Source organism: Doryrhamphus excisus, chromosome 10 (assembly GCF_030265055.1).
Source record: "Doryrhamphus excisus isolate RoL2022-K1 chromosome 10, RoL_Dexc_1.0, whole genome shotgun sequence".
Taxonomy (NCBI): domain Eukaryota; kingdom Metazoa; phylum Chordata; class Actinopteri; order Syngnathiformes; family Syngnathidae; genus Doryrhamphus; species Doryrhamphus excisus.
The window spans coordinates 9,127,720-9,151,095 of NC_080475.1; the positions used below are offsets into that span (position 1 = coordinate 9,127,720).

The 23,376-nt window shown below is 39.9% G+C and overlaps 1 protein-coding gene across 1 annotated transcript; it reads right to left on the minus strand.

The window, feature by feature from the left end:
* Positions 1 to 285: 285 nt before the first annotated feature.
* On the minus strand, positions 286 to 14,650 carry LOC131136634 (plakophilin-1-like). The gene is made up of 15 exons (XM_058083730.1): positions 14,362 to 14,650; positions 12,601 to 12,722; positions 9,645 to 9,812; positions 9,409 to 9,563; positions 9,196 to 9,337; positions 8,243 to 8,450; positions 8,006 to 8,174; positions 6,926 to 7,043; positions 6,123 to 6,287; positions 5,873 to 6,049; positions 4,460 to 4,613; positions 4,180 to 4,366; positions 3,453 to 3,537; positions 634 to 746; positions 286 to 526 (listed from the first exon to the last, which is right to left on the minus strand). The coding sequence occupies exons 1-14, from the start codon at positions 14,531 to 14,533 to the stop codon at positions 672 to 674; spliced, it is 2,097 nt and encodes a 698-aa protein (XP_057939713.1). The 5' UTR covers positions 14,534 to 14,650; the 3' UTR covers positions 286 to 526; positions 634 to 671.
* Between the last annotated feature and the right edge of the window lie 8,726 nt (positions 14,651 to 23,376).

Consider the following 23,376-nt stretch of genomic DNA (forward strand, 5'->3'; position numbering starts at 1 on the left):
TGACTCATTGAAGAGGTCGCAAAAGACCCCGCAAGAACAAGGGCCTCACTTGACTTAGTTAAAATTGTTGCCAATATTAAGTCTCATGCTATAAACTAAGCTAGGCTATCTTATATGGGATTATTTGATATATAATTGACAGTGACGTAAAGCAATCAATGTTATATTTAATAATATTAATAAATGCTATTATTTTCCAGCAATTTTCCTTACCATTTTCCTAATTTTCCCATGAATCCTCAAATATTTTATAAAAAAAAAAAATGGAGTGATGAGCAGACAACCTCTGTTAACTGCATTTATTTACTACTCAAGACTCAAGTAAACAAAGCAAAAAAACACTCAAATCCAAATAATACACATACACTGCAGGATTATTTATGCTTTTTTTTTCTTCGACATATGTACCGCAGATAAGAATTTATAATCGCTAAAGCTTTTTTTCAAGCAAGTGGATCGTGAAGGTGTTTATTTTACCCTCCCGTGTTGTTGCAAGGGCGTGGCCTCGACATTTCCTGATTTCCATCTAAACGATGCATAGAAGGAAGACACAAAAGTGTTGAGTTTTCGTACCAAAGTTGCCATTGTGAAGACAGACACACACACACACACTAGCATTCCGACACATCATACCTGCGGGGGAAAACGTTGCACCGCTCCTCCCTCACTCATCACTCGATAATCTGCACCGACCTGTATGCCGCTGTGGTGTTGTCGTTAATGAATAATGATTTGCTCATTCCCAACTGTGGATAGAAAGAAGTTAGAGTAAGAACCGTGTGGATTTACTCCACAGGCAGACGGGTGTGGCAAAAGCGTCACAGAAGTAAAACGTAACATGCATCATTCATGGTGTGGTGCACGCAATCCGCCTCTGACTGACTTCCAGCGTATCATTTTCATAATAGCTTCATTTAATTCACACAAAACTGCAAAACAGGCTGATAGGAAAACGGAAAATGTAGGAAACAGTAGGAGCCAATCCCGACCCGGACTTGAACTCGAGACGAGTTCCTGAACCCACCGGGAATCGTAGGAGTTCATTACTCATAACAGTTTGACTCACTGTGTCATATTAAAGAAAGCTAAAATCATCACACTGCAACTTAACACTCGAAAGGCTGCTAAGAAATATACAAGACAAGTACGCAATGGGTCATCGGCTGCCTCTTTCCACCAGGGTGAGTCGCTGTCCCCCCCAGCAGCCTGGTATTGTATATTTCTTAGCTGCATTTCCCGAGTGTTAAGTTGCTGCGTGATGATTTTAGCGCTCTTGATTGGCTTGAGGATTGGCTTGAGGATTGGTTCCTGTCAAATAAAGAATAAAGTACTCACAACAGTTTGACTCACGGTGTCATCTTACAGAGAAAGCTAAAATCATCACACTGCAACTTAACACTCAAAAGACAGCTAAGAAATATACAAGACAAGTCCCAAAATGAATTTAAAAAAAAAAAAACCTTGGTGGTTCTTTCAGCATGTCTTTAAGTCCAGCTATTTGTGCGCTACAAAACTGAAAAACCGAATGAGAAAACCCCATTAAGGAATTGTGTACTGAGGAAACTGTAGGAGCCAATCACGACCTGGACTTGAACTCGAGACGAGTTCCTGAACCCACCGGGAATGGTAGGAGTTCATTACTCATAACAGTTTGACTCACGGTGTCATATTAAAGAAAGCTAAAATCATCACACTGCAACTTAACACTCAAAAGGCAGCTAAGAAATATACAAGACAAGTACCGGGGCCTCTTTCCACCAGGGTGAGTCGCTGTCCCCACCAGCAGCCTGGTATTGTATATTTCTTAGCTACATTTTCTGAGTGTAAAGTTGCTGCATGATGATTTTAGCGCTCTTGATTGGCTCGAGGATTGGTTCCCGTCAAATAAAGAATAAAGTACTCACAACAGTTTGACTCACGGTGTCATCTTACAGAGAAAGCTAAAATCATCACACAGCAACTTAACACTCAAAAGGCAGCTAAGAAATATACAAGACAAGTCCCAAAATTAATTTAAAAAACCTTGGTGGTTCTTTCAGCATGTCTTTAAGTCCAGCAATTTGTGCGCTACAAAACTGCAAAACCGAATGAGAAAACCCCATTAAGGAATTGTGTACTGAGGAAACTGTAGGAGCCAATCACGACCTGGACGTGAACTCGAGACGAGCTCGTCAACCCACCGGGAATCGTAGGAGTTCATTACTCATAACAGTTTGACTCACGGTGTCATCTTACGGAGAAAGCTAAAATCATCACACAGCAACTTAACACTCAAAAGGCAGCTAAGAAATATGCAAGATAAGTACCGGGGCCCTGCAATGGGTCATCGGCTGCCTCTTTCCACCAGGGGGAGTCTCTGTCCCCCCAGCAGCCTGGTATTGTATATTTCTTAGCTAAATTTTCAGAGTGTTAAGTTGCTGTGTGATGATTTTAGCGCTCTTGATTGGCTTGAGGATTGGTTCCTGTCAAATAAAGAGTAATAAATAAGTACCGGGGCCTCTTTCCACCAGAGGGAGTCTCTGCCGCCCCCCCCCCCCCTCCAGGAGCTTGGTATTGTATATTTCTTAGCTACCTTTTGAGTGTTAAGTTGCAGTGTGGTGATTTTAGCTTTCTCTGTAAGATGACACAGTGAGTCAAACTGTTGAACGAGTCATGAACTCCTACCATTTCCGGTGGGTTGACGAGCTCGTCTCGAGTTCAAGTCCAGGTCGTGATTGGCTGTTTGTTGAGTGTTAAGTCGCTGTGTGATGATTTTAGCGCTCTTGATTGGCTTGAGGATCGGTTCCCGTCAAATAAAGAACACCGGAAAACTACAGTCATTTGATTTACGTTATTTCTTAAACTGATTTTATACATTTTTTTCCATTTATGGAAGATTAAAAATGACATATTCATGACAAAATCCAAGCTTCCATTGTATTGTTAAATATATAAAAGTGGACAAGAATCATTATGGCCCATGAAGCAACACAAAGTAACACGAAATCCCATGTGACTTGACTGGACGGGACCGTGAAACTGTAAAAAAAAAAAATGCAAACGTGTTGCTGGAACATCCCGTCCATTCCATATGTCACCCTCCCCTCTTTACGTAATAGCCAAGCGGCTACGTTAAGTGCGTCTTCTTGACAGCGACTGCAGAACGCGGGCGTCAAAAGCATCCTGAACTTTATTAAAAGTCTCACATTTTGCTCTCCCCGCATACAAGAGACGGCGAGCGCCGAGAGAACCAGTCTGCCGGGATTCCAGCGAGACTGTTTTTGTATTCCCTGAACGACTCGGGTGGGGCTTGACAGGGAAAGTGACAGCGCTGCCTGAATAATAATGCACACAAACACACACACGCCCATTCGTGTTTCGCTGGTGGAAGGACACGTGCAAAAAAAAAATAAAAATAAAAAAATTGTGAAGTATTAAACATGGAAGTAGTACTATGTTGTTTTTATGATTACCTTTTTCAAAATGTTTTGCAAGTTTTTGTCATTCCATAGATGGTACAGAAAGACGGAGGCTGCTTTGCTGGCTTTGGGGAGAGAGCTGCGACAGAAGAGAAAAAAAATATGTAAAAATATACATTATATACAGTAAACCTCGGATATATCGGAAATTCGCTCACAACGGACAGATAAAAAAGAACCGATTTTTCCGTAATGCATTTCCAATAAAAATTCATTGCATATATCAGATTTTTTATAACGGATTTCGCCTATTTCGGACAAAATCTCCAGTCCCGTTCCAATGCATTTCCATTAAATTTCCCTCGCATATATCGGATTTGCCGCATCGTGGCGCTCCGATTCGCCGAATCGTGACAGGCCGCTATACGACGTCATTTGCAGCGTTTGCAGCGTTGCCTGCGCGTCCAGGTACATTGGAAACATAGTCAAGGAAGTGCCTTTTTATAACGGATAAAATCCCATTTACGCATATACCGGATATACGTAAATCCGATATATGCGTAAAACGGACATTTTCCGGTATACGCATATAACGGATTTCGCTTATATCGGACAAAACCAGTGGGAACAATTGAATCCGATATATCCGAGGTTTTCTGTATTTTTAAATGTAGTACAAAAAAGTCGTTACTGTATTCGAGCGTTCATTACCGAGAACTCCAAATACCGTCCAGTTATGATTTGAATGAGCAAACCCTTTTCAAGCATATTCATAACTCACGCGTTCTCGCTAATGTCAGCCACCGATGTCACCAAACTGCCATCCATAAACTTCTTGCCGCCCTCGGGGTCGGCCAGCACCAGATTCCGCACCGTGTTGCATGCCGTCGCGACTGTTTCGTCGGAGTTCCCCAACTCCCGGGGCCCGGCAGCGAGGATGCCGGTGAGTTCTGGCAGAACCTGCTTTGCTGCAGAAAATGCATAAGATGCGCTTAAAAATGTTGCATGGAGATGAGAAGAACCGTGTGAAGATTTTGGACTGTAGATGTGATGCGTCTCACCCATGGAGGCGTTCACGTTGGCGCCCCGACACATGTTCCCCAGCAGGGACACGGCGGCCTTCTGCAGGCTTTGGTTAGGTGACTTTAACAGAGGGGTGATGTATGACAGAGCATCCAACTTCTGGACCAGGATCTGACTGATGGCACCGGATCCCTGGAACACGGGAGCCACGTTTTTAGCCGTGCATCCACATCGAGAATCAGTTGAATAGTTCCTACTGGACATTGATCCCCGTCACTCATTAGTTCAAGCTCGTCAACCCACCGGAAATCGTCGGAGTTCCTTACTCATAACAATTTGAAAGAGCGCTAAAATCATCACACTGCAACTTAACACTCAAAAGGCAGCTAAGAAATATACAAGATAAGTACCGGGGCCCTGTAATGGGTCATCGGCTGCCTCTTTACACCGAGGGGAGTCTCTGTCCCCCCCCAGCAGGCTGGTATTTTATATTTCTTAGCTACATTTTCTGAGTGTTAAGTTGCTGTGTGATGATTTTAGCGCTTGCAAGTCAGTGAGGAAACGGTAGCAGCCAATCACGACCCGGACGTGAACTCAAGACGAGCTCGTCAACCCACCGGAAATCGTAGGAGTTCATTACTCATAACAGTTTGACTCACGGTGTCATCTTACAGAGAAAGCTAAAATCATCACACTGTAATTTAACACTCAAAAGGCAGCTAAGAAATATACAAGATAAGTACCGGGGCCCTGCAATGGGTCATCCGCTGCCTCTTTCCACCACCGCCTCTTTCTTGTATTTCTTAGCTACATTTTCTGAGTGTTAAATTGCTGTGTGGTGATTTTAGCACTTTTGATTGGCTTGAGGATTGGTTCCTGTCAAATAAAGAACACTGGAAACTACAGTCATTTGATTGACGTTATTTCTTAAACTGATTCTATACATCGACATCGATCCCCATCACTCACTAGTTCAAAACTGCAAAACAGGTTTATAGGAAAACCCCAAGGAATTGTTTACTTTACTTCAGAACTGCAACTCATCGTTTAATCGTCACGACCTGGACGTGAACTCAAGACGAGCTCGTCAACCCACCGGAAATCGTAGGAGTTCATTACTCATAACAGTTTGATTCACGGTGTCATCTTACAGAGAAAGCTAAAATCATCACACTGCAACTTAACACTCAAAAGGCAGCTAAGAAATATACAAAACAAGTACCGGGGGCTCTTTCCACCAGGGGGAGTCGCTGTCCCACCCAGCAGGCTGGTATTGTATATTTCTTAGCTACATTTTCCGAGTGTTAAGTTGCTGTGTGATGATTTTAGCGCTCTTAATTAGCTTGAGGATTGTTTCCTGTCAAATAAAGAACACTGGAAACTACAGTAATTTTGATTGACGTTATTTCTTAAACTGATTCTATACATCGACATCGATCCCCATCACTCACTAGTTCTTTGCTGGCAGTCAGGTTCTGCAGGGCGCCGCAGCACGCCTCCAAGGTGCCGTCTTTCTGGGACAGGTTGAGCAGAGACAAGTAGGTCTGCATGGCTTTGGGATGGCACAACCACTTGGCGCCTTTCGGGTCATCGTTTTCAAGCATTCCTCGAACAGCGTCGAATGAAAACTGAAGAGGAGGAGGAAGAAGTCAGCTTGAAGATCGGAAGAACAACAAGGGATGTAGGATTTAGCACATTTACCTGCTTTTGAACCTTATTGCTTTTGGGACTGAAACACCCGACTGTAGGGCTTTTCCTGCCAGATTGGCTCTCTGTCGAAGGGATGAAGTTGGCAAAGCATTTGGGGGACTCGGTCTCCAGCTGGTAGGTCAAATTATGGAGGACACATGCGCAGTTCTCCACTGACTAGGAGAGGAAAATACAGCAACTGTAGCCGTTAGCGTGTTCATTAGCGATGTAGTGGCGACAAAACCAGATCGACTGGATTCAAGATTGGCAGAAACCAACAGTAGCCACGTTTACATGGACCCAAATATTCCGATTCCATTCGGGTTATTTGGTAAAACGGAAAGAATCTAACCTTTGTATACATTCCGAAAAAAAAGTGTCAATCCGAATTAATATATAATCGGATTCCCAGGGGTGGAATATTCCTTATCCCCGATCCGATTGAGGTATCTTGTACCCGCTCAATTTCGTTTTTGATACAAACTTTAAAAGAACTGAACGTAATTGCAAGACCGGACGGCCGAAAAACTATTTATTAGTAGCAACTGTGGTAATCACACTCTTGTCCGCCATCTTTGATTAATCACATGATGTTGTTTACGTTTTACTGCGCATGCCCCATTGACTATTCCGTTTGATTATAGCCGTGCATATAAGACAGGAGATTGGAATATTCCTTTTTCCATGTATACCATTGTTGGAATGGAAAGCCATGTAAACGTGGCTAATCATGGATTCATGGATTCAGTGGTTGGACCTCGGGATCATCGTTTTCAGCTTCAGGAAAACTCAACTCAGGACTAAATCTGTGTTACCTTATCATCGGGATTGTCCTCCGTCACGCAGGTCTGCAGATACGACATCAGGGAGTCGATAAGACCACGACAGTCTCTCATGGCCGTCCTCTCCCTCAGCTGGGCACAGCTCAGGTTCCTGTGCAAGTTTGAACGGAAGTGGTTCCCGATCACGGATCACATGTCACATGTCGGATTTGAAAAGCCGGTACTTCGGTACGAGGTACATTATTTAAAAAACAAAACAAAACAAAAAAAAAACTTAAACTGTATTATAGAAAGCAGGAAGTGAACAAATGTAACAGTTAGTGATTGTAAAAGTACCAGATGGAGGGGTAGGATTTAATAAGCTTTGCTTCTTCCTACTCCTTTTTGTGGAACCGGGAACTGATTATGGGATGCACTCAATTGGAATCTGATCCATACCAAAAAAATAAAAAATAATAATAATAATACAAATTAAAAAAATAAATAAAAATTAAAATAAACTCTAAATTATATTAGGAAAGCAGGAAGTGAACAAATGTAATCTCTAATCTGATGCATGTTCAAATGAGACATTTTTTGTAAATAAAAAAATGAAAAAAAGTAAAAAAAAATTTAATAAAAAAAAGTAATATATTAGGAAAGCAGGAAGTGAACAAATGTAACAGTAACTGTAGTTACTGATCTAATCTGATGCATGTTCAAATGAAATAATTTTTTTAATAAAAATAAATAAAAAAAAATAAAAAAAATAAAACTATATTAGGAAAGCAGGAAGTGAACAAATGTAACAGTTACTGATTGTAAAAGTACCAGATGGAGGGGTAGGATTTAATAAGCTTTGCTTCTTCCTACTCCTTTTGGACATGTGGAACTGGGAACTGATTATGGGATGCACTCAATTGTAATCTGATGCATGTTCTAATGAAATAAAACCATTACCATTACCATTACCATTACCATTACCATTACCATTACCAAATGGAGGCTGTGTGCGGTAAGGACTTTATAAAAGTACTGAGTGTGTACCGATTCCCCAACATCGTTATTCACTGAATTGAATGAAGTATCCGTGTTATTCCGTTCCGTGAGACTGGATCCCTGAAGCGGTCTTACCGGAGGCACCCTGTGGTGTTGTAGAAGACCTCGGGGTGAATGTTGTTGGTGGCGCTGTCGTCTGACCAGCAGGTGAACGGCACCACCACATTCTCCGTCAATGCGGGCAACGCCGTGGCGATAAGTTCTCCCTTTAGTTCGTCGGCAGAAGAAAGGTTCCAGAGGAGGCCTGTCGAAAACGACGACGACAATGAAAGTTCCGTTTTTTTTTTTTTTACAACTTTTCAGATGGTCTACCTGTGATTTGTTTCTGTGTCTCGGAGCAATCGGTCTCCTTTAGTAACTGCAGGGCTTTGGCGATGCCGCCGCAGTGTTGAACCTGCAGCTTATTGCTCTGGTTTTTGAACACCAGGTTCCTTAAAGCCCCGGCGGCGGCCTGACTCACAGCCGGGTTGGGGCTACGCAGAAGAGTCACCAGATTGGGGATGCCTCCGAGTTGCAAAACCTGATAGACAAACACATGAGTTGGACTACAAATTCAGTCATATGGTCAACACTTAAATATACTACGTGATGATTGGACGACAGTTTATTATCACAATTATTATTAATAATAATGATAAAATTACAGTTTTCACATTCCACTGAGGAATACACAGGAAGCAGAACTGGAAGTAGCAGAAAAGCGGACGCTGAGGTTGTCACTGGGAGTGACCAGGATGGATAGGATCGGGAACGAGTACATCAGAGGGACATTACATGTTAGAGGCCTTGGAGATGAAGTCAGAAAGACCAGACTGAGATGGTTGGGAAGTAGAGGTAGCAGAGATGAGGATGCTGAAGTTCTTATGGGAGTGACCAGGATGGATAGGATCGGGAAACAGTACATCAGAGGCACATTACATGTTATAGACCTTGGAGATAAAGTCAGAGAGGCCAGACTGAGATGGTTGGGAAGTGGAGGTAGCAGAGATGAGGATGCTGAAGTTCTTATGGGAGTGACCAGGATGGATAGGATCGGGAAGGAGTACATCATAGGAACATTACATGTTAGAGGCCTTGGAGATAAAGTCAGAGAGGCCACACTGAGATGGTTGGGACATGTCCAGAGGAACTGCTAGGTAGGAGGCGTAGAAGAAGAAGAAGATGTAGCAAAGGAGGACATGAGGGTAGTTGGTGTGAGAGAGACAGATGTAGAAGATTGAGGAGATTAATTTTGTCTTCTTTGACTAAACGAATAAAATTCTGACCTCTTGCTTAGCACGATCTTCTTTAAAGGTGTTATGCTGGATGATGGTGGCACCACAGAGCTGGAACTTCTCCTCAGGGTGAGACAGGAACTCCACAGCTTCCTTAATGGTCAGATCGGATGCGCCTGGTGCAATGTTGGCACTAGCGACAACACATGAAGGTGAAAACGACGTCCTTTCATAAAACCTTTAAGAGTAATGAAACAAACTCACGCTGATTTCTGCTCCACCTTGGACATTTTGATTGTCTGCGACTGGGAAGGTTGTCCGATAATCCGTTGTTGGCCGGTAGCCGTTTGGAAGCCATTGTTAATAGAATAAGTGCTGTGTCTCTTCACTTGATTCTGCACAGTCTGACCTTTGGTTCTCTAAATAAAAACACAATTAAATATGACAAAAACATAGAAGTTCTTGCAGGAACTTGTCATACATCAGAAAAAGTTGCTCACCATGATGACTCCTGGAGCCAGAGCAGGATCGCTGCGACTGGGTTTCAGCTCAGCGGGACCTTGAGGCCAATTGGAAGCGTTGATTTGTTGCTCCCACGCACCCGAGGAGCTGAAATGTCTTCTTCCCAAGCTTTTGGAGGACAGAGATCGGGTCTTTTGCGCGTACAGCTATTCAATGAAAACAAAGATTTCATTTCAATTAGTCTACCATATCTTACTTATTGTGTGGAAATATGGGCTAATAACTATAAAAAGCAATCCTCACTCGCTATAATGTACTGCAAAAAAAGGTCAGTAAGGATAATTCATAATGCCGCCTACAGAGAACATACTAACTCCTTATTTCTAACATCACAAATACTTCAACTCAAATACTACATTTGAAACACTTACTATATGCTAGGACTACGTTCGCGTTAGCATAGCATTTCAGTATGTGGAATCAAACTATGAACCAGTCATGATGTGCTATATATATCACTATATTGACACTTACTATGGTACCCATTATGGCATTGGATGCTCATATCATCTTGTACTTACTTCGGTATGTGACAAAAAAAATAAAAAATAAAAAATAAAATATATATATATATATATATATATATATATATATATATATATATATATATATATATATATATATATAAATAATAATAAAGTAAAATAATATAAATATAATAATAAAAAATAATATAAATAATAATAATAAATAATATAAAATAATGATTAATAAAAAAAGTAAAAAAAAGTACAACTTAAATTATATTGGGAAAGCAGGAAGTGAACAAATGTAACAGTTACTGATTGTAAAAGTACCAGATGGAGGGGTAGGATTTAATAAGCTTTGCTTCTTCCTACTCCTTTTGGACATGTGGAACTGGGAACTGATTATGGGATGCACTCAATTGGAATCTGATCCATACCAAAATAAAAATAAAAAATAAAATTAAAAAAATCATAAAAATTAAAAAATAAAACAAAAAAAAATAAAAAAAATAAATTATATTAGGAAAGCAGGAGGTGAACAAATGTAACAGTTACTGATTGTAAAAGTTCCAGATGTACCAGAACTGTGAACTGATTATGGGATGCACTCATTTGTAATCTGATGCATGTTCAAATGAAATAAAACCATTACCATTATTACCATTACCATTACCATTACCTGCCTTCGCTTTCGTTCCCGTTTGTGTTTATGTTGAGAGCAGCAGAACGAACCAAACAGTCACACACACCGGGAGGTAACATGATACCCTCGGAACTGGAGACTCACTGCAGTAGCACTTTCTCACAGAGGAGCATTGTCTGCACGGCGGCGGCAAAACACCAGCTCAACCTGTACATTCCGTCCCCCTAAACACGACTAAACACTAAGAACTACGGAACTAGTCTCCGCTCATTATTACATCATTTATTACATCATCGCGTGGTTTATTTTGTCTGACTGATTTGGGAATTTGTCAAAACGTCATTTATCGGTTCCACAGAAATGACTCTCCTCCCTGCTTCGACCAAAACGAGTTGCTCAGCTTCCAGATGTGTCAACAGCGTTAGCGAGCTCTTCAAATACGACGAGTGGGAGGATCGTTCAACAAGCCAACTGATAAGCGCTGACAGAGTGTTTACTTTCAAAGTGCGGCGTGCAAAAAAATTGGACGGGGGGGGGGGGGGGGGGTGTTTCCGTACGGGACAGTATTGTGTCATCATGCTGCTGCTGTCTCGATGTTGACATCCTACCCCTGATTTCAGATCACCATTTACAATAAAAGTAAATGTTGTAATTATGAGATTATATTCAGCTCCAGATGCACTATGACAATAAAAGATGATGGATTTATGTTATAGATGTTTCACTTTTGCTCTGCAGCACACAAGTATGATGCGTTCAAGGACTGACAAAGTGCAATGGCATAAATGGGAAAAACGCGACTTTGGAGTGGGGAGGGGGGGTCACGAATCCTGAACTACAAGAATGCAAAATCCACTTTATTACCAATTTTGGGTGAATGAGATGCGTTTTCTTCATTAAAAAATGCAGATTTTTGGGGGAAAAAAAACAAAAATTTGAACTTTTTGGTCGAAGATGTTCAAATATAAAGAAGAAGACAAAATATAAAGACAAATAAAGAGACAAAATATAAAGACAAATAAAGAGACAAAATATAAAGACAAAGAGACAAAATAAAGCAAATATAATAATCATATCATCATAAACCACACAAACTCGTAGCATTACAAATAACTGAAATATATATAAGTTAAAAAAATGTAACCACCAAGCAAGTCATGACAGATATTAAAAGGGCGTGATGAGAAAACCGTAACCGCACTCCCTTCAATCGCCTCAACTCGTTGTCGGCAAGTCAAATAATATACCGTATTTACACTTCTGACTAAGTCGCATTTCAGGTTAAATCCCGTGTTTGACCTCACGCTGACCTGAGGTGATTAATGATTGGTTATGAAACATTAAAAGACAGCATTAAAGATCGAGTATGCTAACAGAAACGATGCACAGATTGTTACGGAGGCGACCTGTCACTGCCTTTTATTTTCATTTTTCATAAGAAAGCCACCATTCAATGGAAGGATTGCGTTCAATTGTGCAGATATTAAATAGGGAATTGGCTCGACTAATCTCTGCCTAATACGTTACATGCGCTTGCAAGCAGGGGTCTCAAACATGTGGCCTGCGGGTGATTTGCAATGCAGTCTGAGGTCCTTATACGCCAGTACCAGTACCACAATCAGGGTTTCCATTACAATCACCGATTTAAAAATTACGGTTACAGCCAAGTACTGAATTAATCAATGATTAACTCATCCGCAGAGCGGTCAACTGATGGCACATAAGGCCCAGCAACACATGAAACCTCCTTTTACATCGAAGTCGGACTTTTGGACTGAATAGCCGCAGAGAGCATTGAGGGTCTTCAACAAGAGAAACAATTACCGCTTTGTTGTAGCCTGCCGACTTGGTAGACTGGCTGCGACCGAATGTACCATTGACTTTGGGGGGTAGGAACTGGAACGTTGAGAACTCGCCCAGTGGAGTCAAAGACGGCAAAGTGGGACCTGTGGAAAAGAGTTGACTTATGAGAGTAGAAACAGAATCAAACATGTTTTAATGTCTATTAAACTCATTATGACCATTTATATGGAGTTAAGGACTCCTATAGAGCTGCTACACACAATAATCTGCATATAAACTTTCTAGATCTTCCAGAATCTGCACCTATTTCCTTGGATTAGTGCCCTTTGTTTGTCTAAACCAGGGGTCTCAAACTCAATTTACTGGGGGGCCACTGGAGCTAGGGTCTGGGTGAGACTGGGCCGCATCAGGTCCCCCCCCCCCCCCAAAAAACGCATTTATTAAAAACAGAAAAATCTACAAATTTTTCCGATTTTCTACAATAAAAGCTCTGATAAAACCTTGCACTGTTCTCAAATATCTTAATTTTTCTGCAAAAAATAAGATGAAAAATAAATAAAGAAATCAAGTAATAAATCAGTAATAAATAAATATAATAATAATAATAATAATAATAATAAAAGGGCAAATAATAAAAACTTAAGAAATCACATATAGTTGGTGGGTAGACAAATTATTTTTTTCAGATTAAAATGAACAAAGCATTATTAGAGCCCTGTAGACATGACAAAACACAACTATAGTCAACTTTATACTTTTTATTTACAACATATTGCGCAACTGCAGGGTCTTGAGACACATGCTAACTCGCAAACTAGAGAGCTAGCCACCTAAACGGTAGCCTCCAAGTTATTTCCTTTAAACTTACGTAAATAGCTAAAAAACTTACCACTTCCACACAGATAGGGAGGATAACTATTAACAGTTATTTAACCTTCAACATGAACATGAATCAAACGTAATAATTTTTTCTGGGTACATGATACCATACAGCATCCATATCAAACTTAAACTTTCATATCAAGGCGGGGGCCTCAAACTAGTGTCCTGCGGGCCACATTTGGCCCGCGGGCCGCATGTTTGAGACCCCTAGTCTAAACGGTTTGAAAAGCATTGCATTAGTGTACGTGTGTGAGACAGACATGACATCATGTCTTTTTGAGTGTGTTTAGCATGAACGTGTTTTAGCGCATTTATTCGTCATGCGTGATTCATAAACGAATTGTTAAGAGTCGCTACGTATCGAGACCGGCTGCATCATTAAAGGATTGTGCTTGTCACAATGATGGCAAAGATGTTTGTAACAGGGTGCATTCAAGTACCTGTTCTACAGACAGTAGACACATAATTACTGTACCCCCCCTCCCCCTCCCAACACTTACATCATTTTGTTATCTACCCGGTTACCAATTTATCTATGCCAAAAATTCTAATCATCCAAGGATGGGCGTCTTCCAAAAAAATCTTATCATGTGCACAAGACATTTCACACCCAATAAAAAAGAAAAAAATATTTTTGGGTGGGTGTGTACATGTAGACGGGGGCTACATTCCTCTCTGGAGGGTGCAAAACAGCCCTGACAGAGAAAGTTGAACACAGAATCCTTGCGTGGACGCAACCATGGATCACATATAAACAATGGCGCAGCGTAAAAAAGCGTTTCTGTTGCGCAGTGCATGGATAAATACACAAGATCAACCGGAGCAGCAGCTTAATAAATATCACACATACACTAATAAGCATGCAGGGTTGTTATGTGTTACAATAAAGTTGTTGCGTACTTGTAGGAGTGCCGTTCTTGCCGTGTTTCGACTTGCTCCTCTTGATGGTTTGCACTTGATCCAGCACCCGGTGCGCCCCGGTGTGCAGCCTGGCGTCGGAGGGCACAGCCAGGGAGGTGTCCTCCACTCTGCCCACCGCCGTGGCCGAACGCAGCGGCTCCGCAGCGATCATCTTGTTGTTGTTGTTGTTGGAGTTCGACCAAGACCAGACCGTCCAAGAGCAGCTGCCTTCAGCCCGAAGAAACGCGCTTCGACTGGGACCGACTTGCACAGAAAGTCAGGAAGACATCAGTGGGAGGTTGGGCTGGGCGCTCCACCCGGGGCCCCGCCCACAGTGGAAAGGGGGGGGGGGGGGGGGCAGGGGGGGCGGACTGTTCTCAAGCAGGTGCAGATTAACTGGAAATATTTTAGTGTAATAAACTGCCCCGCCTACCTTATTGTTAAATTCATACTTTATTAATTTTTTTAAAGGCTCTTATAATGGATCTAATTTGGTGCAAGTGTACCTAATGATGTGTATTTTACTGTCAAATTAATGCATTACTGTATCGGAGGTGTACTGTAATGACATACTTAGCCTGTAATTGGACACAAAAACTCTTTGCAAAGAAAAATAATAATACAGAAAATATGCTTCCTGAGTGTATATTCATACTTTTTGTTGTAGTTTTGTTGTAGTGCATCAAATAATTTACTACAAAGACATTTCCCCGACTTATTATAGATAAAAACTAATTTCCATCTGCGATTAAATGTGATTAATTCTGAGTTAACTAGGAACAAATTATTGCGATTAAATAATTTAATCGATTGACAGCCCCGACAGGGAAAACTGCACACAGAATCCTTGTGTAGACACAGTCATTGGATCACATATAAACAGTGGCGCAGCGTAAACAGTGTTTCCAACTGTGATTAATTCTGAGTAACTATGAACAAATTATTGCGATTAAATAATTCAATCGATTGACAGCCCCGACAGGGAAAACTGCACACAGAATCCTTGTGTAGACACAGTCATTGGATCACATATAAACAGTGGCGCAGCGTAAACAGTGTTTCCAACTGTGATTAATTCTGAGTTAACTATGTACATATTATTGCGATTAAATAATTTAATCGATTGACAGCCCCGACAGGGAAAGCTGCACACAGAATCCTTGTGTAGACACAGTCATTGGATCACATATAAACAGTGGCGCAGCGTAAACAGTGGTTCCAACTGTGATTAATTCTGAGTAACTATGAACAAATTATTGCGATTAAATAATTTAATCGATTGACAGCCCCTGACAGGGAAAGCTGGACACAGAATCCTTGTGTAGACGCAGTCATGGATCACATATAAACAGTGGCGCAGTGTAAACAGTGTTTCCAACTGTGATTAATTCTGAGTTAACTAGGAACAAATTATTGCAATTAAATAATTTAATCGATTGACAGCCCCAACAGGGAAAGCTGCACACAGAATCCTTGTGTAGACGCAGTCATGGATCACATATAAACAGTGGCGCAGCGTAAAGTGTTTCCAACTGTGATTAATGCTGAGTTAACTATGAACAAATTATTGCGATTAAATAATTTAATCATTGGTTTATTATCCGAATGTGTGACCTCTAAAAAGGACTGTACTGTATAAGGCAGTGGTTCCAACTGTGATTAATTCTGAGTTAACTATGAACAAATTATTGCGATTAAATAATTTAATCGTTGGTTTATTATCCGAATGTGTGACCTCTAAAAAGGACTGTACTGTATAAGGCAGTGCTTCTCGATTATTTTCTGTCCCCCCCACAAAGGAAATTATTTTTTGCACCCCCCCCCCTCCGATTTTAATATTTATTTGCATACAAGCGTATTTAAGACTAAAATTACTACCAACATGTTGGAAGGCCTGCATTAAAATGAAAGCCTCTTGTGTTCTGTAATGATATTTTATGGTTTCAAATACTGTTTTATATACTAACCATATTGAAACCATGTTTCCCTTAAAGGGAACCTATTATGCTTTTTCCACATTTCTGACCTATGAATGTAGTTAAAATGTTGTATTCTCATGTTAAACCATGCCAAAGTTTCAGATAATGAAGGTTTGCGCATTTGGAAGTGAGCCGTGAAAGAAGTTTAGGATGGCTGAAAAGGCTCGGTTTGAAAAGGCGTGGTAAAACTGTTCCTTTGTGATGTCACAGAGGGGCGGACTTTTCCAATGTTACTTGGTTGGTGTGGAAGAGTCAGAAGGCTAAGCAGTCATGGAGCTAAAGCGCTTGTCTATGTAGCACAATAGCATACAGGAAGCGGAGTTGCTAATAGCGGGTAGTCCCGCAAATCATTACACGTTATCGATGCTGTAGGAAACGTAATGCTAACATGCTAAAGCTACTTACCATTGACCGACGTCTTGAAGTAACCACTTCTAACTGTCCAGTCTCTACTTCCGGATATCGGATTCGGTATCCAACACATGGCTGTTTGTTAAAAGCAGACATTTTAAAAAGATACATCGCCGTTTATTATCAACTCCGATGCCGTTAGCGGCACGGACCGGAACGCTTTCTATGCACTGGCAGTGTGACCAACCACAACAGAGTGGGCGTACCTGGAGGAATACATTAAAACAGAGAATTTTGCAAGTCACGGAAATTATCGTTAAAACTTATTGACTCCATTCCATTGTGGAAAAACTGAACATCTGTATAATAACATAACTGTATCGAATGTTAAGCCAAAGTACTGTACTTCCAAATGAAGCCTCTTCAGGGCAACCAGGCTGTAGGAACGAGTGAGTGGCGAGTGGAGTGGAGTTTTGCAAACAAACTTGTTGTTAAACCACTTAAAACGCTTTTCCAGTTCAAGTCATTAGGGTTTTAGAGGGCCATAAATATACTTAAATGTACTTTCAAGTGCCTGCAAGGGGTGAAATGACAACATTTTTAAAGGCGGCCTACCTTAATGGATGTCTTCCATTGTTTACCACTTAGTAGTAGGTGATTCCGACCCTTGTATTTTCTTATAAATGCAGAATTGGGAATTGTAGGAATGTTGTCAGCAGCCACAGGTGGGCGGTGCCTGTTGGCATAAACGTCCATTCTTAGGATGTACGATTATAGGATGCATTTTTCCACGCTTCGGACACTGATGCTGATATTCTGTTGGCTGTCAGGTTATTGGTAATGTTGGGGTACAAAGTGTCAAATTCTCTTACTGTCCTCGTCCGACAGGTTTCCTACATACAAGTCCCGCGGTGTTTAGATGTCATCGTTTTGCCTAAAGGTCGTTTTTCCTCACTTTTGCTCAAACTTGCTTGTCCATACTTGTAAAGTCATTTTTTGGGGCCTGGAAAACTCTTGTACAAAGATATAAGATGTTGTTGTCTTTGGTTTAGACGCTTGTTTTTGTGTCATTCTAGCACAGCAAAATCCATAGTTTTATGTTTCAAGTGCATTTTTGTAAAGTATGAGATATGACAGGGCATACAGAATCATATCAATCTTTTTTTGGATCATGAAACAGAGTTATTTTTCCACGATTTGGCCGATCATTCACAAGAGCCCGCGGATATTTGACCCTAAAACCGAACATTTTCAAAATGTACGGATTTGGAGAAAAATCTGATTATGGGTTTGGGTTTGGACGGCAATAACCAAAGTTTTACGTTTCTCAACGTTACTACCGCGACGCCACACACGTGACCTGTGTTTACATAAAAAACAACATAGATGCCCTTAGAACTGTCTTGGTTGTAGCCATTTTTAAAAAAATTTGCAAGCCCAAATATTGCTTGACTTAAAAGAGCAGAGCCGAAAAAATACTTTGAGGTTGGTTCCTTTTTCGCTCAAATAATTCCATTTTTTGGATCATGAAACAGAGTTATTTTTCCACGATTTGGCCGATCATCCACATGAGCCCGCGGATATTTGACCCTAAAACCGAACGTTTTCAAAACTTCAAAGTGCGGATTTGGAGAAAAATCTGATTATGGGTTTGGACAGCAATAACCAAAGTTTTACGTTTCTCAATGTCACTTCCGCGACGCCACACATGTGACCTAAGTTTATATCAGAAACAACATGGATGCCCTTAGAACTGTCTCGGTTGTAGCTATTTTTTAAAAATTTGCAAGCCCAAATATTGCTTGACTTTAAAGAGCAGAGCCGAAAAATTACTTTGAGGTTGGTTCCTTTTTCGCTCAAATAATTCAATTTTTTGGATCATGAAACAGAGTTATTTTTCCACGATTTGGCCGATCATTCACGAGAGCCCGCGGATATTTGACCCTAAAACCGAACGTTTTCAAAACTTCAAAGTGCGGATTTGGAGAAAAATCTGATTATGGGTTTGGATGGCAATAACCAAAGTTTTACGTTTCCCAATGTCACTACCGCGACGCCACACACATGACCCGTGTTTACATCAGAAACAACATGGATGCCCTCAGAACTGTGTCGGTTATAGCCATTTTTTTCTTATTTGCAAGCCCAAATATTGCTTGACTTCAAAGAGCAGAGCCGAAAAATTACTTTGAGGTTGGTTCCTTTTTTGCTCAAATAATTCCATTTTTTGGATCATAAAACAGAGTTATTTTTCCACGATTTGGCCGATCATTCACAAGAGCCCGCGCATATTTGACCCTAAACCGAACGTTTTCAAAACTTCAAAGTGCGGATTTGGAGAAAAATCTGATTATGGGTTTGGACGGGCAATAACCAAAGTTTTACGTTTCCCAACGTTACTACCGCAATGTCACACACGTGACCTAAGTTTATATCAGAAACAACATGGATGCCCTCAGAACTGCCTCGGTTGTAACTGTTTTTTTTTAAATTTGCAAGCCCAAATATTGCTTGACTTTAAAGAGAAGAGTGGAAAAATTACTTTGAGGTTGGTTCATCTTCGCTCAAATAATTCCACGTCCAAGGTGTCCTACACGTAGCTCTGCATTTATTGAGTAGTGGAAAAGTGGACGTTTTTTTGCAGGACTACTTATGTTTAAAAAAAAAAAAACTCAGGTAAACCCAACAATTGCGGCGGAAAAAAAGGTTACTAGCAACTCCAGACATCATTGAGTTTATAATTTGCACCCTGCTCCATGTATGCACACTCTATAATGCTACACAGACAACCACTAACCCAAAATAACAATTTATTTTGCTGTTTTTTTCATCAGTCACGGTTGCCCAGGTCGCCACAATGGGTAAGTCAGCTCCAGGTATCAGTTCATATGTCAGCAACGTGGCGGATTAACCACCAGACAACGCCGACGTTTTTAATTGGCTCGTCATGACTCACTGCTTTGTGAGGCTTCTCCACCCAAATGGTGACACACAATGCAGCCAAGTGAACGTTTGTAGCTAAATGCTAAATAAAGGATGCTGTTCTTACGCACCTTTGTACTCGTATCACTGACAAATACACAATATGGGATATGGCTTTATCGTTTTCTCTTATAGAAGCGCAAGACGGGTTATATAGCACGAGCGCTACTTGTAAAGTAGAACAATATGCACCATGCATAGTAACGCGAAAGGAGAGCATAAAAATGAAGTAACACAAAATGAGCACACACTCGCTGCATAACCGGATTGGTTTTGGCTACGTTTTAGGACGGTCTGATTTTCCCACCACACCCTGGGCACCTGCACTCTTCTCCAACGTTAAATATGTTATGACTATAAGGTCAAGTCATCTCTTTTGGAATGAGAATAGATGCAGTTAATTAATAAGAACACAAATGGCCAAATTGTTTAATTATAAGCAAGAATTCAGTCTTCATTTGATTGACTACCATGTATAATTTTTTTTTTTATTTTTTAAACAATTTTTAGTTGGCTGTAATTAGTATGTGGTGAAAAAAATAGCGCTTGAGGTGCTATCGTGCACTACATTGGAAATAAGATGATTTGAAGAAAAAAAAAATATTATATACAGTAAACCTCGGATATATCGGATTCAATTGTTCCCACTGGTTTTGTCCGATATAGGCGAAATACGTTATATGCGTATACCGGAAAATGTCCGTTTTACGCATATATCGGATTTATATGCGGTATATGCGTAAATGGGATTTTATCCGTTATAAAAAGGCACTTCCTTGACTATGTTTCCAATGTACCTGGACGCGCAGGCAACGCTGCAAACGCTGCAAATGACGTCGTATAGCGGCCTGTCACCATTCGGCGAATCGGAGCGCCACGATGCGGCAAATCCGATATATGCGAGGGAAATTTCATGGAAATGCATTGGAACGGGACTGGAGATTTTGTCCGAAATAGGCGAAATCCGTTATAAAAAAATCCGATATATGCAATGAATTTTTATTGGAAATGCATTACAGAAAAATCGGTTCTTTTTTATCTGTCTGTTGTGAGCGAATTTCCGATATATCCGAGGTTTACTGTATATATAATATATATTATAGTATATATATAAATATATAATATAATAAAGATTTCAATCCGGAGCTTTTGAAGGGTTACTGTAGTAAAGTGATCTCTTATGCTATGTTTTAAATTTGATAAAATTTGTAAAAAAAAAAAAACAACAAAAAACTTGTGCAATACAAGATGTTTACATACGTTACTTAGAGTTTACATTACCGACAGCCGCACCCACACCACAAATTCGAAAAGAGACATAAGTGACGTTAATAGATATCCACTCGGGATGAGCGAGTACACAACTATCTGTATTTGTATCTGTCTTTTTACCGATGTCAAAAAACGTCCATGTGAGTGTGGGGGGGGTACTGTCTAGTTCACCCCTCAGCCTAAAGTAGGCTTTGAGTTTGGCAACGAAAGTGTTTGATAATCTTATTAAACTCTTATAATAACTGTTTGCTTCTTATGTATAATACTCTGGCCGGGATTGATCAAGTGAAATGCACCAATCACAAAGCCAAGAACCATACAGTGAGTTTATAAACACCGTCAACAGTATGGTTTAACTATTTGTTTGATGAATTTTGGTTTTATTGAGTTGAACCATGAACACAAATCCCAGGTATAAATGATGCATTTTTGCAGCATAACCATGTGGAGGGTAAATTCTTGTCAAAAACAAATAGTTTTATATTGAAACACAATGACTATTCATCAGGTGGTGAGCAGACATTTAAATGTGAGGCAATAGTGCCACCTAGCTGATGCAATGTGTTGTGCATATTCATGCAGAACCTCCCTCTATATGGAGGACCAAAACTGCCAAAATATTAAATAAATAAAAGTGAAAATAAAAACAAAAATGAAAAAAAATATCAAAAAATTAAATACACAAAAATAAATATAAATGGAAATAAAAACAAAAATAAAAACATATATACATAAATAAATAAAAGCAAAAATAAATACAAAAATAAAAAACAAAATTCACTGTGATTGGCTGGCGACCAGTCCAGGGTGTACCCCGCCTTACGCCCGAAGACAGCTGGGATAGGCTCCAGCACCCCCCGCGACCCTCGTGAGAAAAAGCGGTAGAAAATGAATGAATGAATGAATGAAAAACAAAATTCAAAAATTAAAAATAAATACAAAAATAAATGTAGAAATAAATACAAAAATAAATATATAAATAGAATTACATATCAATAAATAAATAAATAAATAAAATCACGCTGACATTGTCTGCCGCATGAAATAAATACATATGAGAGCAGAGTGCTTTTATTTATTTATTGATATGTAATTCTATTTATATATTTATTTTTGTATTTATTTCTACATTTATTTTTGTATTTATTTTTAATTTTTGAATCTTTATTTTTGTATTTATTTTTGCTTTTATTTATTTATTTGTGTATATATTTTTTTATTTTTGTTTTTATTTCCATTTATATTAATTTTTTTGTATTTAATTTTTTTTCAAATTTTTGTTTTTATTTTCACTTTTATTTATTTATTTATTATTTTGGCAGTTTTGGTCCTCCATACTTCTATTCCCTGCACACACAAGCAAAATTAATTCATGGTTTGTCTACCAAGAATTAGACGAAATAACTGTTGGGTTCTGCAAACACCATGGGTGATTTTATTGGCATAGCCATAGCTTAAAAAGGCACATTTAAAATTGACCGAGCAGATGTGAGTTCACAGACAAAGTGAATACGACAACGGCTAACCACGCGGTAAATGTGCGTATTTACCAAAGTTTACCAACCTGTCCGCTCAAACTTTAATGACGCACAAGCAAAAAGCCGCTCCTCACCAGACCCATGATTGATTATCCTGCTACAAGAAGATGTATGATAGTCAAATAACGTCGCTTGCTAAATAAATGGTTAAGTGTGTACCAAGACATGTCAGAGACATTTCAACAAAGCAAAACAAAAAAAAAAAAAAGCAAGGCAAGTGTCACTTCATAGGACTTCACCCCAGTTCACTGAGGGGGAATGTTGCAATGACTGGCAAACATTAAAAAACAAAACAAAACCCAAAACGTTTAGAGTATTACTCTAACTGTGCTAGTAAAAAGATCATTCAGTTTTACAAAAAAAAGCAGTATATTTAAAAAAAAGGGGACCTATTATGCATTTTCCACTTTTAGAACGTTGTATTCCGGTGTTAAAGTTTCAAATAATTATGTTTGCGTATTTGGAAGTGAGTCCTGAAAGAAAATTAGGGTGGCTCAAAACGCTCGGTTTCAAAAGGCGTGGTAAAACTGCCCCCTTTGTGATGTCACAGAGGGGTGGAATTCCTTATATGGTTCATCGTTAGGACGCATTTTTGGGCGTGGGACTGTTTTGTCAGGAAATCAAAAGGAAATACAGTAAACCTCGGATATATCGGAAATTCGCTCACAACGGACAGATAAAAAAAGAACCGATTTTTCCGTAATGCATTTCCAATAAAAAATTCATTGCATATATCGGATTTTTTATAACGGATTTCGCCTATTTCGGACAAAATCTCCAGTCCCGTTCCAATGCATTTCCATTAAATTTCCCTCGCATATATCGGATGGCCGCATCGTGGCGCTCCGATTCGCCGAATCGTGACAGGCCGCTATACGACGTCGTTTGCAGCG